The sequence below is a fragment of the Brachyistius frenatus genome, unplaced genomic scaffold (genome assembly GCF_029030835.1).
Source record: "Brachyistius frenatus isolate BFR_SWC_R1_liver_20210118 unplaced genomic scaffold, ASM2903083v1 Contig_232, whole genome shotgun sequence".
Classification (NCBI taxonomy): Eukaryota; Metazoa; Chordata; class Actinopteri; family Embiotocidae; genus Brachyistius; species Brachyistius frenatus.
In genome coordinates, this window is record NW_027210831.1 from 371,934 (window position 1) to 395,591 (window position 23,658).

A 23,658-nucleotide genomic window follows, 5' to 3' on the forward strand; every position below is an offset into this window, starting at 1 on the left:
TTGGTAAAATGAAAAAGTAGCTTTCATGCTCAACAAAAAACAAAGTGTGGCTCAGACAGGATTCTTAAAACCTCCCCACCAACTTGTTTCAGCTATTCACCAAGCTCAGACAGGTTCAGACATCTTGGCCTGCTTTCAGAACCCATTACAAGGACAAGTGCCTACAAGATTTTTATTAAAGTATCTGTAATTCTCTCTCACCCTCCTTACATTGATTTTTTTGCTCCACTATAGTGTGCAGTAAAAAAAAAGAAATGCCTAAATGTTGTTCAAAAGCCTTTAAAAACGTTCAATTGGGGTGTCGTTTTCTTTCTGAATCTACAAATGTGACTCCAGTTCACAGGTTTTTATGAACTTATAATTGTATTAATTTAGGTGAAAGGTCACAATAGGCACTGTTTACTCTGTCAAGGCCGTGGTAGTGCTGCCTTCACAAGCTCTTGTAAAGGATGATTGTCATAAAACGTTATTGTGTATTCCGGTGAAAAATAAACAGTTTAACGGAAGGTCTTATTTTTGTTTTGTTATTTAAAAAAAATGTACAGATAATTTGAGTTGCTGCAATGTTATGAAGACAGAAAGACATGCGTATCAGGTATGTTACAGATATTTTAAGTTATTCCTTTGCCACGGATGGTTGTTTAGGTTTAAACTAACCATCCGGTAAGGGTTTTTAAAGTTTTTTCTCGGTGAACTTCACATAACCGAAACATTTCTCAACCGTGTGCAGCGGGCCCCTTTGAGCGGTCATTTTACAACCATTTTATAATATCCGACAGCCACTGAAGGCAGCACCGGGGGATCAGCCTTTGAGGCTCTCTGCGCATGCGCGCTCATTCCGACTCCGCTGTAGAGGGAGACATGGCGACGTCCCTGATCTGCGGCCGTTTAACAGCTAGCCTGAGAAATTCAGGGGCCAGAAACACAATCGGCTCCGCTTCCAAGGTCAGTGTGTGGTCACGTTAAAGCAAAGGACTCCGACTGTTGGACTCAGTGTCCATTATGGCTCCACGTCTTCCCTCACGACTGTAGTTCCTCTGAAGCTGACAGGGTCAAGTTTGACTTTAGCACATCTCCATTGAGTTTCCGTTGTTTTGGCTAGCATGCTAACTAGCGCCGAGCTAGCGTTAGCGTGGCTGTCACCGATCACAAACATCCGCGCACATACACGGGACAGACCGGACCGGACCGGACAGACCGGACCGGACCGACCGGACCAGCACGGTCGGTCCGGTCCGGTCGGTCTGTTTCACGTCGTTTTCAGTGTTTTGTGAAGGGATGTGCGCAGTGAAGCTCGGTGACCTCCGCCGCCATCACATCTGTCCCGCTGAGTCCAGCTGAAGCTGTTGGACAAGTCCGCAGCTGTCCCAGTGACCACAGACAGCAGCTGACACGGGGGGACAGGCTGTCGGGACACTGGGGGGGACACGGCGGGGGGACAGGCTGTCGGGACACTGGGGGGACACTGCGGGGGGACACTGGGGGGACACGGCGCGAAACAACCAGAAAACACATTCATTGTGTTGTCAAACAGAAAACTTGTGTCATGTTTATTTGAATGGTTATCAATCCAGTTGGTCCATTTACAGTTGCTCTTATTCCCCCCCGACCCCCCCCCCTTTATCTCAACATTAAACATTATATTGTGCTATAAATTGATTTAAGGACTGAGACTGTATGAAGCCAGCTACATGTTGAAATGCAGCTTTCACGTAAGACAAATCATCATCAGACACCTGAGCTTGTTTCTCCAATCACCTGCTCCACGGATAAAGAGAGCTGAGGGTACCTCTGGTCCTGCAGGGTGAGTGAGGAGGAACATCAAGTCTCCTCGGCTTCATGAACTCATCCTTGAATAACTATTTCTTTAAGACAAAGTTGTAGCTTTGCCACAGAGGATGAAGAAGTTGGAAGTCCTTTAAAGATTTACCAACAGGAGCTGTTTCCAGCAGCACAAAGCTTCGATAGGAGTCTCAGCTGTCCCCCCCCCCCCCACCCCTCCAAATTGCATGAAAATTGAAGATTCATACCAAAGTGTGTAATGGGATTTTTTTTTGTTGGTTAAAATATACGTTTTTAAGATTACTATAGTACAAAATATTGACCAGGAACTGGGATCCATTTCAAGGTATTGTTACTCGTTCAGGTATCGATACTTTTGAAGTGGAAAACATACCACCGATGTAGGTGACCGATCCCAAGGTGCCCCAGTGCTCTTTATCCAGTTTAGTGCAGATAACGACGTCTGAACGTGAGAAAACAGATGTGTGTTCGAGCTAAAAATGGGAGCCATACGTGTCTTTTTGAATCTGACACCACCTTGGAAGACATGTCCTTTGGATGTCACATTTTGTTGTGCAAATACTGATTTAAAAAAAAAAAAAATCATTATTTTCATTGATTATTTGTTTTGATTATTTGGACTATGATTTGCCCAAAAATTCTGAAAACTAAGATTTCATCAAATTCTACACGACCTTGTTTCTGATTATTTTGATTCTGATCAATTCATTGTTTCAGATTTAATTGTTACCACACCATCTTCATGACCACGAGGTCGGAGATCACCCTCACCGCTGTCTGTGGATTTTCCCAGATTGCAATACGAGTCTGTTGAGGAAATCTGATGGACAGCGGACTCAAATAGAGAAACACTTGGTTTCACATCCTGAATTAAATTCCTGTTGTTGCCTCTGTTAACCTGCTGAAAGCAACACTTCTCCTCTGTGAGCAGAAACTCTGTCAGGATTGTTTTGTTTCTGGGATAAAAGAGGTCTTTCTTTTTTTTTTTTTTTTTTTAAACTGTGTTTAGTGTGAGGAACCTCCACCTGTTGTTCTCAGTTCTTTAGCTGTGGTTTATATATATTTGGTGGATGATGTGGAACTCAAGGAAATCAGTTTTTTTGGTGTGTGTGAATGTTTCAACAAGATGTGAGTAAGTATTCCAAGTTACATTAATTGACCAAAATTAGCACCAAACGTGGGAGATCACTGACGGCGACCCTTGAACATCTATGGCCATGACGCACTGAGCCAGGCGAGGTGTTTTCAGTGGCGTTTTGTGTTTCAAAAGAGGCAGAATGTCAATGTCCAAGATACACAAAAAAAAAGGGGCGTCATCAGGATGGGTGGTCTTCAATATTCATGTGGTTGGACATCATAAAATTCCTCATTTGATGTGTGATCTCTGGTCAAGTTTCAGGTTTATGGTAAAATCCTAAAGACTCACACAATTGCATGTAATTCAGGCAGCATGACTTGGAATAGCTACTCACCGGGGTTACAGCTTCTCCTTGCTCCATGCATGTCACGGTGCTGCGACCAGGAGTGGATTTAGGGTTCTCATCATTTAATTTTTTTAATTTTTTTTTATCGGCTCTACTGCAGCATGGTTATTACATGGCTTGAAGTTGAGTGGCCTTCTCTGCTCCTGTTCCCTCCAGGTTCTCTGCGGGTCTTCGGGTCTGTTCGGCGGCCATGTGCCCCAGCTGCAGCCCCCCCACCTGCAGCAGCAGCAGAGGAACCTCTCCCTACATGAGTACATGAGCATCGACCTGCTCAAAGAGGCCGGCATCTCCGTGCCGGCCGGGATGGTGGCCGGCTCCTCGGACGAGGCCTACGCTGTGGCCAAGCAGATCGGTGAGCATCGCTGAGCTGTGTGGAGCTGCTTATTTACACGGAGTGGAAACAAGCAGGTTCAGATAGATGTACAATGTGGTGTTTGAAAGAGTTAGTGGAGTAATTTTGAAATTCATTTAAGTTTGACAGCCAATTAAACATGAATGCTGTTGTCCAAGCAAAGTCTTTCCAATTATAGCTTCTCCACTGTGAGGACTTCTGCTTTTCTGTGCTTGTTGTAAATACAAGCTGGTTTGTTGGATGTCATGTTCAGTTCATGGACAGTGTTTAGATTAATTTAGAGCCTTTTTTCTTTTTTTCTTTTTTCTTCTCTCTCTTAACAAATCATGCACTGACACCCTGTAAGTGCTGCTTGTCAGTTCTGGTTGCTCCAGATGTTTTTCTCATCGATGTTTACAATATGTTAAAAGATAATAGTACTTTTATTTGGTTGGTTTTACACACTGTGTACAACTGTAGAACGGCATGTTACTTATTATAGAATGCTATTTTTGTAATAAATTTTTTGTCTTAAATTTATGTACAGAGAAAAAAACCTCAATTGTGAATTGTTCATGAACGAAAGATGCAATGTCACATTTTAGTAAAAGTAACGAGGTTCACCACACCAGTCGTCTTCAAGGGCAGTGTGTGTGTGTGTGTGTGTGTGTGTGTGTGTGTGTGTGTGTGTGTGTGTGTGTGTGTGTGTGTGTGTGGAGGGGGGAGTATAAACACTCACTCACATACTGTCTAAACATAGCCTCCTCCTGCTTCCTTGGTATCAGTTGACACTCAACTTGCACTATTCCAGGACAGTAACAAGTTGCACCAACTATTGAAACCAACACATGCTCTTATTTTATTGTTCATTTTAATGCTTTACTAATTCTCCAATATCATACAACACTAATATATAACCAGTGTAGGGAAGCAAGTGGACTGTTGATTAAATGTACGGAGACGAGCAGAAAATGGCCTCATCTCAGATGAGGCCATTTTCTGCAAGTTTTCTGCAAGTTTCAAACTTGTGCGGTCAAACATTCACACAGAACCAGTTGTTTGACAGTTTTCCTTAAAAAATGACTTGAATAATAAAGATTATCACAATCAGAGAGTTAATTTTCTGTCTGATTGATTTTAATATTAGTAAATTTGTAAAAACAATAATGGCTCGGCATGATCAACATCAGCCATCTCCATCGTCTCCTCTGATTGGTCACTATCACAGTTAGTATCACAGTGTTGTATTGATGGACTGACGCTCGTGTGTGTGTGTGTGTGTGTGTGTGTGTGTGTGTGTGTGTGTGTGTGTGTGCGTGCGTGTGTGCGTGTGTGTGCGTGCGCGTTAGGTTCGAAGGACCTGGTGGTGAAAGCTCAGGTGCTGGCTGGAGGCAGAGGGAAGGGGACGTTTGAGGGCGGCCTGAAGGGCGGCGTGAAGATCGTCTACTCGTAAGTAATCCAGCCTCCGTTGGCGCGACCCATCCTGATTTTAGCGTGCGTACATTAATACCACGGCAAACAGTTTCTCATGTACGGGCAGCTGGTGTTTGTGTTTACAGTGCAAACAATCGTTGAAAAAATGTCATTCTGTATTTGTGTAGCTGCTGGTGGCAGCAGTGAAGTGTTTTATTAGTTTAAACTAATTAGTTTTAACTAATGAAGCAGCTGAATGCTGGCTGTCTAAAATTGTAAAATGCCACCCACTTGGCAGAACGTCACCAGCGTCGCAGGAACAAGCTGCAGAGAAGCTGCAAGAATATGGAGGAAGAGATGAAAATGAACTTCAGGCCCTTCGATAATTTTGCGAATTCTGTTGCTCTTGTTTTTAAAATGTTTTTGTGTGTTTTCAAGAGACATCTGCTCATAAAGAGCAAAGGAAGATTTCATCAACTTCAACACATTAATCACTTTTAATCTATTGGGATTATTTTCTGCTGCTTATCCAGGTCGTGTCAATTAATTATTCTGAGTTATTGTTACATGCTGGCAGAAAGTACTGAAAACATTTAGATAGAATTTAAATACTGGATTGGAAAAATCTTAACAATATCTTTGTTTGAAATATGTTACATTTTTATTTACAATTGTCTGTGTTTTCCTTCTTATGTAAAACCCATATATTGGCCTTAAATTAATTGCTTATTTTGTAACTGGTAAATGCTCCATCTACTTTTTGATGCATGATGTTTGTTGCTGGGAAGGACTGACAGTCATTCTATATAAATGTCAGTAAATTCATGCGCTTAGAAAATTTTTACAAGTATCGTCCTTATTAGTTTTTATAGATATATCTCTTACTGTGGCCTGTATGATGGTGAAACGGTATAAATCACTTACATGGTGTTTAAAAGTCTTTACCTGGGTGAACCTTGTAGAGACGGAACTGTTAATAAATGTTTTAGACATTTTCTTGAGCCAGAAATATAGAAATCATGCTTCTCAAATGTGGTGATTTGATGCTTTCTTTTTCAATTATGGTAGCAAAATTTATATTTTTTGGATTTGGTAAACAAAGCAAGACATTTTAAAACATCACCTTGAACTGGTGGAAATTATCAGGGATTTTCCTGATGTTTCATAAACAAAAAAAACAACAAAAAAGACAAGCCAAGATACGTGTTGATTAATCAGTACTGAAAATAAAAGGCCTAATTTCCACTGACACTTATTCAATAAACTTCTGTATTGTATTAAGTTGTAAAAAGGTCTTAAATTTAGCTCTGCAGTGACCCTGCATAAGTTCCTCCCTCCTTCTTCGCCTGTAGGCCAGAGGAAGCCCGAGACATTTCCTCCCAGATGATTGGTCGAAAGCTGTACACCAAGCAGACTGGGGAGTCGGGTCGTATCTGCAACCAGGTGTTCATCTGCGAGCGCAGGTACCCGCGCAGAGAGTACTACTTCGCCATCACCATGGAGAGGTCCTTTCAGGTGAGGGAGCACGCAGACACAAAACATTTGCAAGTGTACCACGTGGGGGAGTCGGGGCGCGTTTAGACAATTTAGTCAGGTGACGAATGTGCTGTCCCGCTGGCCTGATTATAAGACGACTCCTGTTCCACCAGTTGTTGATTTATTTTCTGGAAACGCTCTGACGCTCACTGTTGAGTGCGAGTGCTCGTCAGTGGAAGCCTTTTGTTGTAGAAGTGAGACATAAATAATAATAAAGACTAAGTACTAAAGTAGTAAAGACTCAGTACTTGAATGCATCATGGCTCATCTCGAGTCACATGAAAAGTCCTCATCCAGATTTATGCTGGTCTGAGCTGAATGACACCACTAGATGGCAGCAGTGTTACAGGTAAAGATGATATTTTACACTGGTCTGAAGTCAGTGATCACTGGTTAACTGGTTCAGTTAGTGTCCAGATGTTTAATTCCCTCAAGATCCAATGAGTCTCGCTCGATTGTCCTCGATTGGATCAGTTGAACACAGTATGGGCATCATGATGTAAATTTACGAGATATTAAATCTATATTTTAATTAGATAGTCTGACTGAGATTTCCTTTTCAAGAGACTTGAAAACAGGAAAGCTATTATTTATAAAAACAAAACAATCAGCAAATGCAGTTAACACAACCTCTCAAAAACAACAATTACAAGAACCAATAAAAAAACATCCTATAATATTAATCAATAATACAGTTTTAAAATCTTCAGGTCTCCAGATTGTGGGAGGTTTGCAGTTCATTCCATTTATCAGGTGCATAACACCTAAAAACCAGTTCTTCCAAGGTTTGTGTAAGAAACATCCAAGATTAAGTACCAGCTTTGTTCTTTACTTCCAAGATTTAAGAGTTAAAAAAAAAAAAAAAAAAGATGTGAGGGAGTTTTTAAGCTGTAACAGCAGAGCTTTCTGAGGACAAGGACCTCGTGTGATAGAAAACGTTGAGCCTTCTGTCTCCAGCGGTCTGTATTTCATAGTCAAACTATTTTGGACAGGGAGCTGTCTAGCTACAAACTCTTTTCAACATGTTTTTCATAATGCTCCACTTAGAATCACACGCTGAGCTTCATGTTACTAGATTTTCCATCGAACCGCTGGGTCTCTCTGCTGCCACAGTTCCTTTCAGAAACCACACATCTACTCCAAAAATCTTCTTTGACAAGAAAAAGAACCAGTTTAGTTTCCCTGATAACTTTATAGAGGAGAGGTTACCACAGAAAGTTACAGAACAACGCACAAGGTTTAGGCACTAATAGCCACGTATGTTTTTTAAAATTTTTATTTACCAATGAACTTTATACAAAGAGCTGAAAAACAGAACAAACTAAATCAATATTTGATGTGGGGATCGGCTCCGTTGTCCTCGGGTTCACTTGCACACAGTTTTTCATGGCACTCGGCAGGCGGGTTGTTCCGGCATCTTTGAGAAGCGGCCACAGTTGTTCTGTGGTTTCTGTCCGTCTCCGGACTGAAGATAGCTGCGTACGACTTAGGCTGGATATTTGCACTCGTTCACAGTCTGCAGAATGAATTTGTGGCAGATCGCACGCCTCCCTGAAGGCACCTGCGCAAGAGATAAAAACCGAAACATGTAAAGTGCCTAAAACCTGTGCTCAATACTGTACACTCTATATAAAAAGGTAATTATCATACATTATACCTGCCATTGCTACACAGAGTAGGGGGTAATGATACCTGGCAGAGATGTGGCTCCTCAGTGTTAATCATCTCGCCCACTGCGGAGCAGAGACAGAAGAAGCTGTTCTCAGGTGGGAGTGTTTGAAGCCAAACCTTTCTTTAAAGGGGGTTTGTGATCTGAAAGGCCTCCTGAGGATCCTCAGACATGAAGACTTGTGGGAGGTTTGTAAAAAGCAGAGCAGGTGCTTTGCAATCGATGTACTTCAGTGCTGAAGTCAATAGTTTATTGCCAGTTGTTAAATTCCACAAAGGTAGTTAACTGCTTTCAGTCCCTCCAGGATTTCTCATTTTGTGATTATTGCCATCAAAAATGCTAAATTTTTCCGGTGGTTTTTCTCAAAAATTGCAATGTAATTTGCAGAATTTTAAGTTAGTTTTTTGTGTAAATTTGCAGGAATTATATAAAATTGCAAGTCAAGAAGAAAGAAAAATATGTTGTTTTTCTTAAGCAGTAATAAATGAATAAATATGTAATCACTTCCTTTGATGATAATCATGCTGCACATCACAGAAATATTTTTATTCTAATCTTTTTTTATTTATTTATTGAACTTGAAGAACCATGGTGCTCAAAGTTACAAAAACAATCATAAAAGTGCCACAGCTTTACAGAACAGACAGTCTGTGACTAATATAGAAACAACGACTACATCAGCTGTCAAAATAAGAGCTTTAGATGCTGTTTAATTCGTGTTCATTCAACACTGGCCGACTGCAGTCACAAAAACAAACTGCAGTCTCTTATAACTTGATGTGTGTACAAAATTGTTTTAACATTCAGTAATATGTAATCACTTCTTTTGATAATAAGCATTTTTAAAATTGTAATGTGAAGACCACATTTCTGCAAACCCTGTCACTTCCATTTTTCCTGCTGGTTCCAGTTTCCTCCGGTGGACACAGTTTTATTTGGTGATAAGAAAACAGGAGCAGATCCTTTCTGATTTGTAAATGAGGAGTTATTTTTATTAATAAAGAGTTTTGCTTGAAAAGACGTACTTTATGCTGTCATAGTTTCAGCGCAGGTTCTGCTGACGAGATTTGTTTGTGGTAAAAATGGCAGGCATTTAAAAAAATTGCAAGCTTCTGTAAATATTGTGGAGTTTTCTTGAATCTGCATTAATTCAATAATTAATGCAGACAATCGCAAGATTTAAAAAAAATTTTTTTATACGCTTTATTAATCCCCGAAGGGAAATGTCTTCACTACAGCAGGGGGGCTCTCAGGGGGAGCTGCTGCAGCAGGCTGCCACTAAACCTGACCTGAGGTGCATGTTTTTGGATGATGGGAGGAAGCCGGAGAACCCGGAGAGAACCCACGCAAGCACAGGGAGAACATGCAAACTCCGCACAGAAAGGCCCAGGACCGGATTTGAACCCAGAACCTTTTTTGCTGTGAGGTGACAGTGCTAACCACTGCACCACCGTGCCGCCCTTGATTCATGTTCTGTAACGAGAATTTGCAGTTTTATGTCACTGTAAACTAAATCTTTTTGGGTTTTGGACTGTTGGTCAGATACAATACAACATTTGGAGAGGCCAGCTCTGGCTCTGGGAGTGTACGAGACATTTTTTTAAATTCATAATTTCTTAAGAGACAAAAATTCTCAACGGGTTAGTTGAGAGAAGAGTCCCGAGAGGAATGTTGAGATCTTTTGCATTTTTTCGTGAGGGGCAATGGTGATGAAACATTTTATTTTCCATTTTCAACCAAAAAAAGAATTTTACTCAGTCGATAAAATGTAGAAGGAAAGAAAGTCAAAAGTTCAAAATGTGGCCTCAGATGTAATTTAAATTACCGGAGGAGGAGCCAGTTTGCTGAAAAATGGGAGTGGATATCAGCTCTAATAGTTATCGTGAAATATGACTTCCTAAAATCCCCGACCAGAGCACTTATTAGAATAAGCCTCCGCCCATAGAGAAATAAATCCTGTCTAAGTGGATCGTAAGTTTCCCAGATTATGAAATGCTGCACTAACTGAGTTTTTAACTCCCGTTTGTGTCCCACAGGGCCCCGTGCTGATTGGCAGCTCGCAGGGGGGCGTGAACATCGAAGATGTTGCGGCGGAAAATCCAGACGCGATTGTGAAGGAGCCCATCGACATCGTGGAGGGAATTAAGATGGAGCAGGCTGTCAAGGTACAATCAATAGTAGATGTGAGAAGTCACACAACAGAAGGGACATGTTCCAACTCTGGGCTGAGCTGTAGGACAAATCGAAGAGGAGAGAGAGAGTCTCTCTCTGTGTGTGTGTGTGTGTGTGTGTGTGTGTGTGTGTGTGTGTGTGTGTGTGTGTGTGTGTGTGTGTGTGTGTGTGTGTGTGTGTTTCTACTGCATTGAGTGGTACGATGTCTGAATCACAAGGGGATGTTTTTTATTTTCTCAGAAGAAAAAATATTTTCTAAAAAAGATGCAGGTCCAGTCGCCGCTTTACAAATCAAGTCTCAGGTTGGAGAAGCCTGTTGAAATCCTCTCTGCAGACTTTATTCAGTATTAGACTGGAGAAAAAGTTTGATTGATTTCTAAACATCAGCTTGTGAAAGCCATCAACAGACCAAATGAAGTAGGAAGTGGCACATTTAAATTTTGTAGAAATAGGATCCACCTTTAGGGTTGAGTCCAGATAAGTGTGCGGTAGGGGTGGTGGGCAATATGGCCCTAAAATGATATACATCTGACAAAATACTGAAAAATACATATTCATTTTTTGAATATACAATGTCAACAAAATACATAACAAATATTTGTATTAGCATAAACATAATTATATCTTCGACTATTCAGAAAAACTAAACAAAAATGATCTCGGTGAGATTGAGATTCTGTGAACGGCGCTGGGTGATCGGCTGCAGAGCTTCTAATTACTTCCTCGTCAGTGTCGGCAGAATCAACGGAGTTTAGGACTGATTAGGGCGGCACGGTGGTGCAGTGGTTAGCACTGTCACCTCACAGCAAAAAGGTTCTGGGTTTGAATCCGGTCCTGGGCCTTTCTGTGTGGAGTTTGCATGTTCTCCCTGTGCTTGCGTGGGTTCTCTCCGGGTTCTCCGGCTTCCTCCCATCATCCAAAAACATGCACCTCAGGTCAGGTTACCTGGCGCCGCGCTAGTGGCAGCCTGCTGCAGCAGCTCCCCCCTGAGAGCCCCCCTGCTGTAGTGAAGACATTTCCCCTCGGGGATTAATAAAGTGTATAAAATAAAAATCAAATCAAAAATATACATACTTTTTCGAAATGTGTCCATTACAGCAGCATGTAAAGATACAGCAAAAGTTTAAAGAGATCGTAAAAGTAGAAATAAAAAAATGTAAAAATGTACAGTATATACAAATAAAATTTAATTAAACGTCACTGTTAATGATGAAGGACAGATTTGGCCTCAGCAAAGGATGGTTAAAGAAATGTGCAAGGTGCATTATATCACTTGGGTATGTGGAGCCACCCTGTTTGAAGAAACCGAGGTCAGAATGCGACTGTCAATCAAACTCACTGAGCTGAAAACCTGCAGAATGTCTTTCAGCCATGTTGTTGCTGAATAAACTACAAACGAATGCCGTACGGTTCCGCTGCGCAAGCGTAGGACGTCATTACATCAGCATGTCGCAATATTGCCTTTATCACGATATACATTTTTATTTTTTATTTTTATCGTATCAAAAATGACACTGGTATTATCGTGACCTGTGTGATGTAGCTCGTGTGAAGAGAAAAGTTTAAATCCTGGAGTTCTTGTACGTAACATCTGTGACTTGTAGTCCAGCGGTCAGTCACTCTGAAATCCAAACAATTTCTGTCTGGAAACGTTGAATTTGTTGACCTGTGAGCGCAGCTGCTGTTCACCCCCGTAGATTTCAGAGCATCGTGTGGGTTCACTTTCTGCTGCGCAGCAGGTCCTGACTTGTGTTTTTCACAAAGTCCACTTTGTTTCTCTGTCTGGACATGATTTATCTTCAGACTGAAACCGACATGTTTTAGTAAATGTACACAAACAGAACCCCAATTCATGTAACATTTGCAGAAACAGTCTCCTCTGTTGTGAATATTGGAGATGTTGGTTGTCACAGTGAAAGCAGAGACTCAATATATTTGAGAAGAGGTGCGACAGAGCTCTCCAAGTAGACAAAGGTCCATCGATGTTGCTTCTGCATTTATTCTTAGGACCACATGAGCAAAACCACACAATGCTGCTTCTTGATGTTGATAGATGTTTTATTATAAAGTTATTGGAAGTGGACATTTTTAGAAATCGAAGACAACTGGGTAACTGCACTGCAAATATGTTTTATCCTGTGTTTTATTGATGGTATGTATTTAGCAGTCATTTCCCAACCGCAGTCAGGAAGATGATGGCATCAGATTTAGTGAGATTTTAGATCTGAACAGTTGCCTGCTGTGCCTGAAAACTGTGTGATTAGAATAATGAGAGTGAATCAAAACGGGAAAGTTGAAAGCTAAAAACCAAAACAATGAGCTTAAATAAGCTAAATATCTCAGTACAGTGAAAGACTCGGGCGATAATTCATCACTACAAACATCAATGTTCACTAAAAGAGTCATTTGATATGCTGTTCATATTGATCATGGCTGTTAACATATGTTTTTTCATCATTGTTATGAATAGAGTTTCAACAAAGTGTGAAGTATTTTTGTCCACGGAGCCTTTCTGCCCGTCCGCACTTGTGATCTTGGGAAAGTGTGTCGTTTGTGCGCTGAAATATGTCGTGCTGCTGCAGGTTGCTAAGAAGATGGGCTTCCCGCCGGCGCTGGTGAACGAGGCGGCGGAGAACATGATCAAACTGTACAACGTGTTCATGAAGTACGACGCCTCCATGCTCGAGATCAACCCCATGGTGGAGGACGCCTCTGGCATCGGTACACGCACACGCACACGCACACGGACACGCAAACACGTCTGCACTTCTATTGTAGGGGCACGCTAAGTGATATAATGCATTCCCTTCACCATTAACACTGTTGTTTAATTTTATTCTGTTATTTGTATATACTGTGCATTTTTTACATTTCTTTACCTTATACTTTCACTACCTCTATTTTTATTCTTTAATTTTGATTGCTTTTGCTGCATCTTTACATGCTGCTGTAATGGAAAAATATCCCCTTGTGTGATCAATAAAGTATATCCATCCCCTCCCTCCCCCCTCCTTCCCCCCTCCCTACCTCCTCCCATCCCTGCTTCCCTCCCTCCCTGTATGATTCTGCCAGAAATAGCAACGTGTGTTCACAGTCGTTTTAAAAGCCACAGTTTTAGTTGGAGTAAAAAGCCGGCCATGGTAGACAAAGAGGGGGGATGTAATGTTGTATAAAAACGTGGATAACGGTGCATGTTCTCAGTCTCTTTCAGATTTCAACAACAAAACCGATTTTGAAATCCATCAGTGGTGCAGCCTGAGAGGGAGAACAGAAAACGGTGTTTACAATATAATCGATGCCTGTTTTTCACACAAAACTGCGTGCAGAAATATAAAGGGAAAAGATCCGTGATCACAAATATCGTGTATAATCATAGCAAAAACCCTGTGTAGGCTCTTTTTTTGCCCAACATATTAACTGCTGATGGGTAACTAGCAGAACAGTATCGTCTAGGAAGTGAGACTTCATTGGGTAAGTCTGAAAATAGGGAATGTGTCTGATTTATTCCTGTATCAGAATCAGAATCACTTTATTGGCCCTGTATGTTGACACATACAAGGAATTTGACTCCAGTCCAAAAAAAAACTCAGAAACAGACAGACATCAATAGACATATAAAACATAGGGCGGCACGGTGGTGCAGTGGTTAGCACTGTCGCCTCACAGCAAAAAGGTTCCGGGTTCGAATCCGGTCCTGGGCCTTTCTGTGCGGAGTTTGCATGTTCTCCCTGTGCTTGCGTGGGTTCTCTCCGGGTTCTCCGGCTTCCTCCCATCATCCAAAAACATGCACCTCAGGTCAGGTTACCTGGCGTCGCGCTAGTGGCAGCCTGCTGCAGCATCTCCCCCCTGAGAGCCCCCCTGCTGTAGTGAAGACATTTCCCCTCGGGGATTAATAAAGTGTATAAAATAAAAAATAAAAAAAATAAATAGACATATTTACACTTTAGGAATGAATGAATATATACACCTAAAACAATGGTGCACTTGCACCAAGTGCAAATGATGCTGTTGGGTGTAGTGCAAAGGGTCCAGTGATGTAGAACATGTGAAGTGTTTGGCAGAGTGACGGCCTGCGGGTAGAAACTGTTCTTGCTTCTGGTGGTCTTGGCACACAGACCTGCTCCACTGCAGTCTAACAGACACACTTCCCTCTCCAGCTCCTTTGCTCCACGTTAAGCCACGCCCACTGTTAAAACGATTCAATCACGACATTTAATTTATATCCCTCTTGTAATAAAACCCGGCCCACATTTGATGTTGTGGCACGTGAAACGTCTGCTTCCCTGTGACTTTAAACTCAGCAGTGTGCCACCTGTTTTAGTATCTTTATATCCTTGACAAGGTGAAATCCGTCTAAAACGGCCTCCTAAAGGCATTTCAAAAAGGGACTTTTAAATCCCTCGTCATTTGAGTTATTCTTACCTTCTCTGCTGTTAAAAGAATGAAATGGAAATCTTGACTTCTTCTTCTGCTGTGTCTGCTTATCAACAGTGATGTGCATGGACGCCAAGATCAACTTTGACTCCAACGCAGCGTACCGCCAGAAGAAGGTGTTCGACCTGCAGGACTGGACTCAGGAGGACCCCCGGGACCGGCAGGCAGCCAAGGCTGACCTCAACTACATCGGCCTGGATGGATCCATCGGCTGTCTGGGTCAGTGCTCGCTACATGTCACTTAAAGCACTTCAGTAGTGCAAGTATATTTAATATGATGACAGGGCTCCACAGTACGACTATTTCACTTCCATTTGCACCTAAAACGAGATATGAGAGAGCTGAAGAAATAGTTTAGGAGCACGGTGGGTGAGTAAAGACTAAAACCGGCAATGATCTTCTGTTACAAATGTGATGAATTGGCTGAATTCCAGACAACTGAGAGTCTTAAACGTGATCCCATAACCTCACACCTACAGCCACGTACTGCTGGTTGCAGATACACTGACCACCAGTCCACTTTAAAACTACACGTTTTTATGTGCAACTGAACATTTCGCATTTCCAGTAGCTGCTTCACAATAAAAGCCTCCCAGTGGTTTGCCAACGAAAAGCTTTTTGGCTGACTGAATGCTCATTATCTTTTTCAAACTAAAAGCCCTTGTTTCAAATTACAAACCCTCTGGTGTTTCGTACACGGTCCGGTCGTATAGACGTGGTCACGTAGTGAGAAAAAAAACCTGCACTGTAGAAACCACTCCATCTATTCAGAGTCAATATTAATAATAAAAAAAAACAGTTTTAAAAAGTTGTTTCAGTGCTTCACTGTTTAATGTGAATATATGATAGATAGACAATTATAATTTCCATGTTTTATAAGATGATCCCGTGTCAAATTTTCAAAACCAAATCCATTTCACTGTCAGTATTTTAAGACTCCTCCACTTCCATAGTCCACCACAAGGTTTTACATATTCGCACAAACACGCACGCCTTATAAATAGGCAGGTAATAACTTTTTTGTTAATAAACAATTGCTCCTAAAGCATTTGTATTTAGCAGCACATGTACTCATTGGGTAAAAGGTTACTGTAGAGTTCTGCTAACTATAAACATAATTAAACACATTTTATTCCGACCCACCATGTTTTCACTTTAATGCCAGCTCGTGTGCCACTCAGTGTTTTTTCAAGTTCAGTAATTTATACAGGGATTAAAAAGAAGAACATACTGTACTTAAATCTTTTTAAAGCGGCTGTCTGAACTGACCAATGGGCTTCGCCCTTTCCAGTAAACGGAGCAGGTCTGGCCATGGCCACCATGGACATCATCAAGCTCCACGGCGGCACGCCGGCCAACTTCCTGGACGTTGGAGGAGGAGCCACAGCTCATCAGGTGACCGAGGCCTTCAAACTCATCACCTCGGACAGGAAGGTAAGAACGTACCTGCTGCTGCCTCTGCAGACTGTTGCAGTTTGATGCTATAGAAAACAATAATTATATGCTTTCCTGCAGAAAGTTAGATGTTTAGATAAATAGCTTCAGCCACACCTTTTCTGAGACACAGAATTATTTCGTATTGTGTTTATTATAATAAAAATAATCATGTTTTTCTAAGTGCTATATTCAGAGCTGCAAACAGAATTCATTGGCCACATTTCACAAGTTGTTTTTGTTCTTTTCCAGCTGAAGTTCCAAACATATGCTCGTTCCAACCTCTTTAAGTTGAGCATTAGCTGCTTTTATTATTCTTATATGATACTGCACTAATTATTTTGGGGTTTTATATTGTTGAAAGGTCTGAAGTAGCAAACTGAAGGTGCCAGTTTGCTTTCTGGGAAATTATGAGGAACTTCTTTTCACTATTTAGCTGAATCAGACTTCCCTTTGTTATTGATAGCAGACCAAAATATACTTAAATTCTGTAATTCAATTCCACCCTCTGTGTCCTCAATATGAAGCAGCAGGTGGTTAGCTTAGTTTAGCACAGAGAGCCCAGGTCAGTTTAAAGACAACAAAACCCACCAACTGGGCCGTTTCTTGGCTGAGCTCAATGTCTCGATGTCTGTGTTGTGGAAAGGCAAGTTTTGTGTTTTTTGTTTCCTTTTCTTGTTTCATAAAGCAAAAATTCTCAAAACGTCTCTCTTGAATGTTGGCATTTGTTGTCATCAATTTTTTTTAATATAGCATCGCCTCATATTAGTTGATGTTAATCAGCAATGACTGAAACCGTTTGATGAGCTCAGTCAAATACTGTGTCTGTGTTTAGTGTTTTTTTTGGTATTGTTTATTTTTTAATGTTGCGTGTTGTGGTGTTTCTCAGGTTCAGGCCATCCTGGTCAACATCTTCGGAGGCATCATGAGGTGTGACGTCATCGCCCAGGGCATCATCATGGCTGTGAGAGACCTGAACCTCAAGATCCCCATCGTAGTGCGGTTACAAGGTACGACACACACAACCATGTGACACCTATACAATACACACAAAAGTCAAATGTTGAGTTACATGATTTGACGTTTATTTTGACTCTCGTTGAGTAACTCTAGTGTGAGACTGACCGGTGGATCGGTGCAGCGTCAGCAGTAATTTGCGTGTGTTAGCAGACTGGTATGGGGGAAGAGGGAGCTCAGCCTGAAGGCGAAGCTTCCGGCTGGTTATGTTTTAATCCTCAACTATAGCTGTCGTCCTGATTCCTGAGGTCACGAATACATGCAGGAAAAATGAGTTTCCTCTTTAGGGGGTTTGGGCTCGCTCTAAAGGCACGTTTTATGGTTTTCACATCTCCATGTGCCTGAAAAGTAAACTGGACGCCCGTCTCTTGCAGCGTGTCTGTCATTATGACTGTTATTCACATCCTCTGTCCTATTTGATTTGATTTTTTTTTGATTTTATACACTTTATTAATCCCCGAGGGGAAATGTCTTCACTACAGCAGGGGGGCTCTCAGGGGGGAGATGCTGCAGCAGGCTGCCACTAGCGCAGCGCCAGGTAACCTGACCTGAGGTGCATGTTTTTGGATGATGGGAGGAAGCCGGAGAACCCGGAGAGAACCCACGCAAGCACAGGGAGAACATACAAACTCCGCACAGAAAGGCCCAGGACCGGATTTGAACCCGGAACCTTTTTGGCTGTGAGGTGACAGTGCTAACCACTGCACCACCGTGCCGCCCTATTCCTGTCTGCTCTGTTTGACTCTTTGGTGTTTTTGAGCCAAACACAATAACAATCCATAAATGTTTCACACACATTGAGTATTTACTTGCTGTGTGACAGATGTTCATGCAGAGGCTTGTGCATTTATAGGGGGAGAGTGTATCCTGAGTTTAATTTCTGTAGCTACTATTTACAGATGTTCCCTGAACGCCTCACATGCAGTAGACCCTCGCTTGATGACTGGGCACAGAAAAGCCTCGAGTCCCACCTCTGTTACTGCAGCACAACTCAGACATGTGACAGGAGTTTGAAAAGAGACAAATAAGGTGTTCTAATGTGAGATTTACCAAAGCTGCAGAAGTAGAGATTACTGTATATTTTGGAAACACACAGAGTTCTTCTCTATGCTTCCACTGGAGGTTTTCTGGGTACTTCCAACTAGCAGAAGACCGCTGGGCGGACCCAGAACGACAAAGAGAGGTTGTATATCTCATCTGGCCTGGGAACACTTCGGAATCCCTCTGATGGAGCTGGAAAACTTGCTGTCAGTAGAATATCTGGGCTAACTGTGACCTGACTCTCACAAGTATAAGAAAATGAATGGTAGGATAGTATGTATAATTTATATACAGTAACATATTATTCCAAATTTGTGCTTTGGAAACGAGCTTAAATTAGACTTTATATTTATTTTGTATTCATTTTTTTCATAATTGTGCCTAATGTTATCCCTCACGATGGTTTCTGCTGCACTGCTAACGGTCACAATAAGCCCAGGAACATTATTTGTCTGTAGAGATGTTCGGTTTTGGACAAATGAATCTCTTTCAAGGAATGTTTCGAAGCGAATCACCCACAGAAACCATCCTGAACTGATCATGAGGAAAATAAAAACGTTTGTAACAAAGGTTTGTTCAATACACCAATGAACAAACCACCTAAAATGAATTTAGATAAGAAAGCTTCGTATTCAGACCCAAACCTTTTATGTATCTGTACAAACACAGCCATCAGCCTTTCCACTCCACTCCAGTAAAACAAACAAACAAACAAACAAACAAACAGCCTGTGCACCTCCAGTCAGACGTGCTAACAGGCTGGCAGGGCTGAGTGGAGAGTCACGTCTCTCTCGTTTGATACTTCTACTTCAAAGTGTGGCTCCTGGAAACATGCAGAAAACACTGAACCTTAAATGAGCTGTGGATTATTGTGATGTATGAATGTGTGCATGTAAACTCTATTTTATCAAGGGAGGCCAACTGGTGTACAGAAAGGCGTTCCAGAGAGCTGAATCCCTAGCTGACGGAAATTCCCCTGCCAATTTCATTATCTCATCTTTATCCATTCAACGGTGTGAGGCAGTGAAATTTGCACGCATTTGGAGCCTAAACAGAGTTGACATTTCTCAGTTTTCCTCAGGGCGACATTTTCTGCTCCCGTTTCCTGTTTTGGAATCCAAGACGATGTCACCTCAGACTGCCCCTGCTGAGGTTTCTGCTGCGATGCCACGATTTTAACTGCAAACTGCAGTTGTCGAGAGATTACCTGAGGTGTATGTGAGAATACAAATGTTTTAATCAGTCAGACTGAACACGAAACAGACTTCACTACTTGGTATGAAGTCAGTGTAATGGGTCAACGTTTGAGCCCAGAGTTAACAGAGCAGCTGAATGTGGGCAGTGATGATATTTTTATGATGCCTCCTGCACTCTGCCCAGGCGCCAACCCTCACCGTAACCAAACAGAGCAGTTCCATTCGGTAAAAAAACATCTGACACTAGGTGGCAACACACCCATTGGTTTGTAAATGGCTCTTTTTGAAGCGTGGGGTCTGGCATTTTAGCCAGAAGCGACCATATTTGGACGAGCTGAGGAGAAGCGAGGGGTAGGAACACTATACCCCGCCCACATACCAGAAACCTGACTGCACCACAGGGCTGTCAATCAAATCAGGGGATATCAATGATGGAATCATTTTCCAAAAGACAAATTAGCTATTGTTACCATAATGATTGAATTAGTATTTCATTCGAGATGTTGCCACTCTTTGAATGTATGCCTATTGCAGCCAGAGATTTTTTTTTGGGGGGGGGGAAGGAGATGCAGCCCTTAGTGGGCACCAGTGGTATTACACTTTAAGCCACGTCCGCATTCCCCATTTTTATATACCAGCTATATCTGACATGGACATTCTTCTGCTGTGTGCTACATGTGTGAACTTTGTCCAGATAATGTTCATGTTAAAAAAAAACGCCTTCAGTCACCACTGAATGCATTTTCACTTGTGGTAGGAGCTGTCCAAATGTCTCGGTCTTTTGTTTTTCTTGAGTATGAAGAGAAAACTGAAGTTTTAAAAACAAAAGTGCATCATGGATTGGCTGTGATACCACCAGTGGCTGTTTCTGAGTCTCAGACGGGCATCTATGGAAGGCTGCATTTCTTGTATGCTGCATTCAAATCTTGATGAAGGACAGTTCCAACGTCAAGGACAGAGTCTGTCATTCAGACAATTTCTCAAGGTTGCTTCAGGTGTAGCCTTGGTGTCCTTAAAGCACCCACAATCCTCTATGCAGGAACCAGTGCAGGACATTGAAGCACACCTACAGTATAAGGACTTCACACCGGCGTGTCTGCTTTGTTCCTTAATTCTGTTTCGATGTCACGCTGTTTTCAAAATATCTAATTTCATCAAATCTGCGTTCTCGTTTGCTTGTTTTTAGGAACAAGAGTGGACGACGCCAAAGCTCTGATCGCTGCTAGTCCTCTGAAAATCCTGGCCTGTGACGACCTGGACGAAGCTGCTAAAATGGTACACACACACACACGCACGCACGCACGCACGCACACACACACACACACACACACACACACACACACACACACACACACACACACACACACACACACACACACACACACACACACAAACACGCACACACACACTTAACCCTTAGCAACCACCTAGCAACAGAGGAATTCTAGTCGGTTTTAATACCTTCTAGAGATCGAGGGATTTCTCAAATTGAATAAATACCTCACATAGAAACACACAACTGATTTCGGAGCTCAGTATCGTTGTAACTAAGATATCTGCTAAAAAAAGAACTCCATGACGCATGTATTGTTAAGATAGTAGCGCCGTGTGACCGACTCACCGGCATAGCTGATATGATCCAAACCCAACAAGCTCACGGTTCTCCGGACGGTTGTACACGCACATCAAAATTCATAAAAAAATAAAAAAAAAAAAAAGATGGATTCAGTCATTTCCAAAATTCACAACATTTCTATCTAAAGAAATATTCTGCTTTAATCTGAGTTTATTGAAGTTTTGCCTTTCGGAAACATTTTTAGTTCCAGCGTTGCCATGGAGATGTTGGACTGATATTTCTAGAGATGTGCCATCATGGTGATTTGAGCACGTTCCAAATGTTTAGTTGACCAATCAGATCTCTGGGTCGGATCTACCTGTATAATGTACCGTTCTGGGACGGCCGTCAGAGAATCGGGTTCAGATGAAACAATTAAAACTGCTTCTCTCATCAGTGTACAGTTCACTGAATGACCAGAGTAAAATCTGCCTCATGTTGTTGCAGCCTATATTGTGTTTGAACGAATGAGAACAAGGTTTTTAAATTCAGGTCTTCCAGCTTCAATGTTGAAGCTTCAACGTGACTTGATTCTAACTTTGTTCACAGGTTGTAAAGCTTTCTGAAATCGTCTCTCTGGCAAAGGAAGCTCAAGTGGACATCACCTTCCAGCTGCCCATCTAAGTAACTGCAGACCCCCCCCCTCCCCCCAAACCCCCCGACACACCACTCCACTCCCCAGACAGACAAGCAAGACGAGCCTCTCGAGAAGACACGTTTAGTTATCTCTTCTCATCTGATTTCTGGCGGTGTGGTGCGATGGCACATCTGAACAGGTTTCAATCAGAGACAGCAGCCCAGTTGTTGTTTTTTCTTTTCTGTAGCCTCTCCCTCCCTCCAAGTCTCAAACCTACACACTTGTGTTGCACTTGAGTCGATACGCACAATCCTCCACCTTTTAAATCCTTCGCTCTGTTACACTCTGAGAGGAAGACTCTCGGCGAGCCGGTCTGTTCACTTTCAGGACTTGTTGGGAACTCTTCCTTCGAACCTACTTAAAGAAACGACAAACAATCAGCTAAATCATTTTTCTGTTTGATTTCAGATTCAGTTGGCAGAAGAGGCCGTTTTCATTCACATCCTTTTGTGTTTCCGGTTGAACAATAGTGAAGCAGAATCCTGGCTGCAGAGAAGGACAGTAATCCCGCGAGTTTCATAAACTCACATAGTTTTGCTTTAGTGCCTTTTCAGTGGGTTGTTTTTGAACAGAATGACGATGAACTCGTTCCTTCTTTCTTTGAAGTTTTTCAGTGAAAACACATAAACAACACGCTGTAAAACGCGACTGAGCTGCAGCATCTACTTCAGTAAACAGCTCCGCAGCTTTGATTTAATAGTGGTGTTCAGACACGGAAATAACCTCAGAAAATGTTGCGTTTATTTTCCCTCCTGCAGGCCTGAGTGTTATTTCTGTACCTCCTATAGGCAGAAGTGTTTATCAGCCAATTTATTACTCTTCATATGGCAGATATGGACTTTCTCCAAAGCTGGAGAAACACGGCAGTCAACATGGACCGTGTTCAGGTACATTGTTGAGTGTCTGAACTTGTCTTTCATTACAGTACATTGAAGATCTTTGAAATATAAAGCGTCAACGAAGTCACCTTGGGCGGAAAGAAACTGACGGACATTTATGTTTTATACACCGAATGATTATTCAAACAAATGATTGAAAGATTAATCACTAAATACAAAATAATGCTCAGTTGCAGTTGTAGATTTTTATCAGTATGCCACGTTTTGTAGAAAACCTCATTTTGATATTTTCTTTTCACCGCTGTGTTTTTTTTTGTTTTTAAAACAAATTAAAACCACATAAAAGAGTTGGAGGGAAAGGCGCCTACTGTCATCCTGAAGTTCAAAGAAGTCTGACGCGTTCTTTTTAATGTTAACTAAAGGGATCTTCCAGGAAGTCTGAAGTGCAGGCTGTTGCTCACAGCTCTGTTTTCTCACTAATAATCAGTTTTTCCAGCCTGTTCAGATTGTAGAAATGTTTAAATGAACTACTGCAGTGATTTTTTTTTCTTCCCTTGGATGTTGAACGTTACAAGAAATGGACTGTTGGCTGCTCGAGACACTGAAACCTGCCTATTTATTTGGTTATATCATCTTTATGGAAAGTTTGGCTGCTGACGTTTGCAAGTTGGCAAACGTCTGCTGCGGCTGCTCTTCTGTTCAATCTGCCATCGTGCCACATTACAGAAACCATTTAGTTCTAGCTCTTTTTTTTGGTGTGTTTCTATACTGTATGTATCATCAGAGTCGTGGTGGGTGCGTCCTGTCAGCTCAACGGTAAAATGGCTGCAGTTGTCCCCCCCTTCCCTCCTTCCTCTCCAGCACTCCGAACACAAGCCGACATTTGTGAGTTGTACGACATTTATTTTATCTTGTAAATAACCAAACTGATGTTCTCGCTCTGTAAAATATTTATGCTCCTTGCAAAGAGTACAACAAAGGAAGAAAAAAATAAATACAGAGAACAGCAACATTTCTGTGGTTTGTTTTTGTCTCGG

The 23,658-nt window shown here is 41.8% G+C and overlaps 1 protein-coding gene across 1 annotated transcript; it reads left to right on the top strand.

Annotated features, from left to right (window-relative positions):
* Nucleotides 1–854: 854 nt before the first annotated feature.
* sucla2 (succinate-CoA ligase ADP-forming subunit beta) lies at nucleotides 855–23,633 on the top strand. Its single transcript, XM_069720101.1, has 11 exons — nucleotides 855–945; nucleotides 3,444–3,639; nucleotides 4,968–5,067; nucleotides 6,384–6,546; nucleotides 10,273–10,401; nucleotides 12,991–13,129; nucleotides 14,900–15,061; nucleotides 16,134–16,276; nucleotides 17,166–17,286; nucleotides 20,717–20,805; nucleotides 21,695–23,633. Exons 1-11 carry the CDS (start codon nucleotides 862–864, stop codon nucleotides 21,767–21,769), a joined length of 1,401 nt encoding a protein of 466 aa, XP_069576202.1. The 5' UTR covers nucleotides 855–861; the 3' UTR covers nucleotides 21,770–23,633.
* Nucleotides 23,634–23,658: the final 25 nt, after the last annotated feature.

Coding starts and splice junctions, on each gene's coding strand:
- sucla2 (XM_069720101.1), top strand. CDS start 862: ATGGCGACGTCCCTGATCTGCGGCCGTTTAACAGCTAGCCTGAGAAAT. Junction 946..3,443: donor CAATCGGCTCCGCTTCCAAG/GTCAGTGTGTGG, acceptor TGTTCCCTCCAG/GTTCTCTGCGGGTCTTCGGG. Junction 15,062..16,133: donor TGGATCCATCGGCTGTCTGG/GTCAGTGCTCGC, acceptor CGCCCTTTCCAG/TAAACGGAGCAGGTCTGGCC.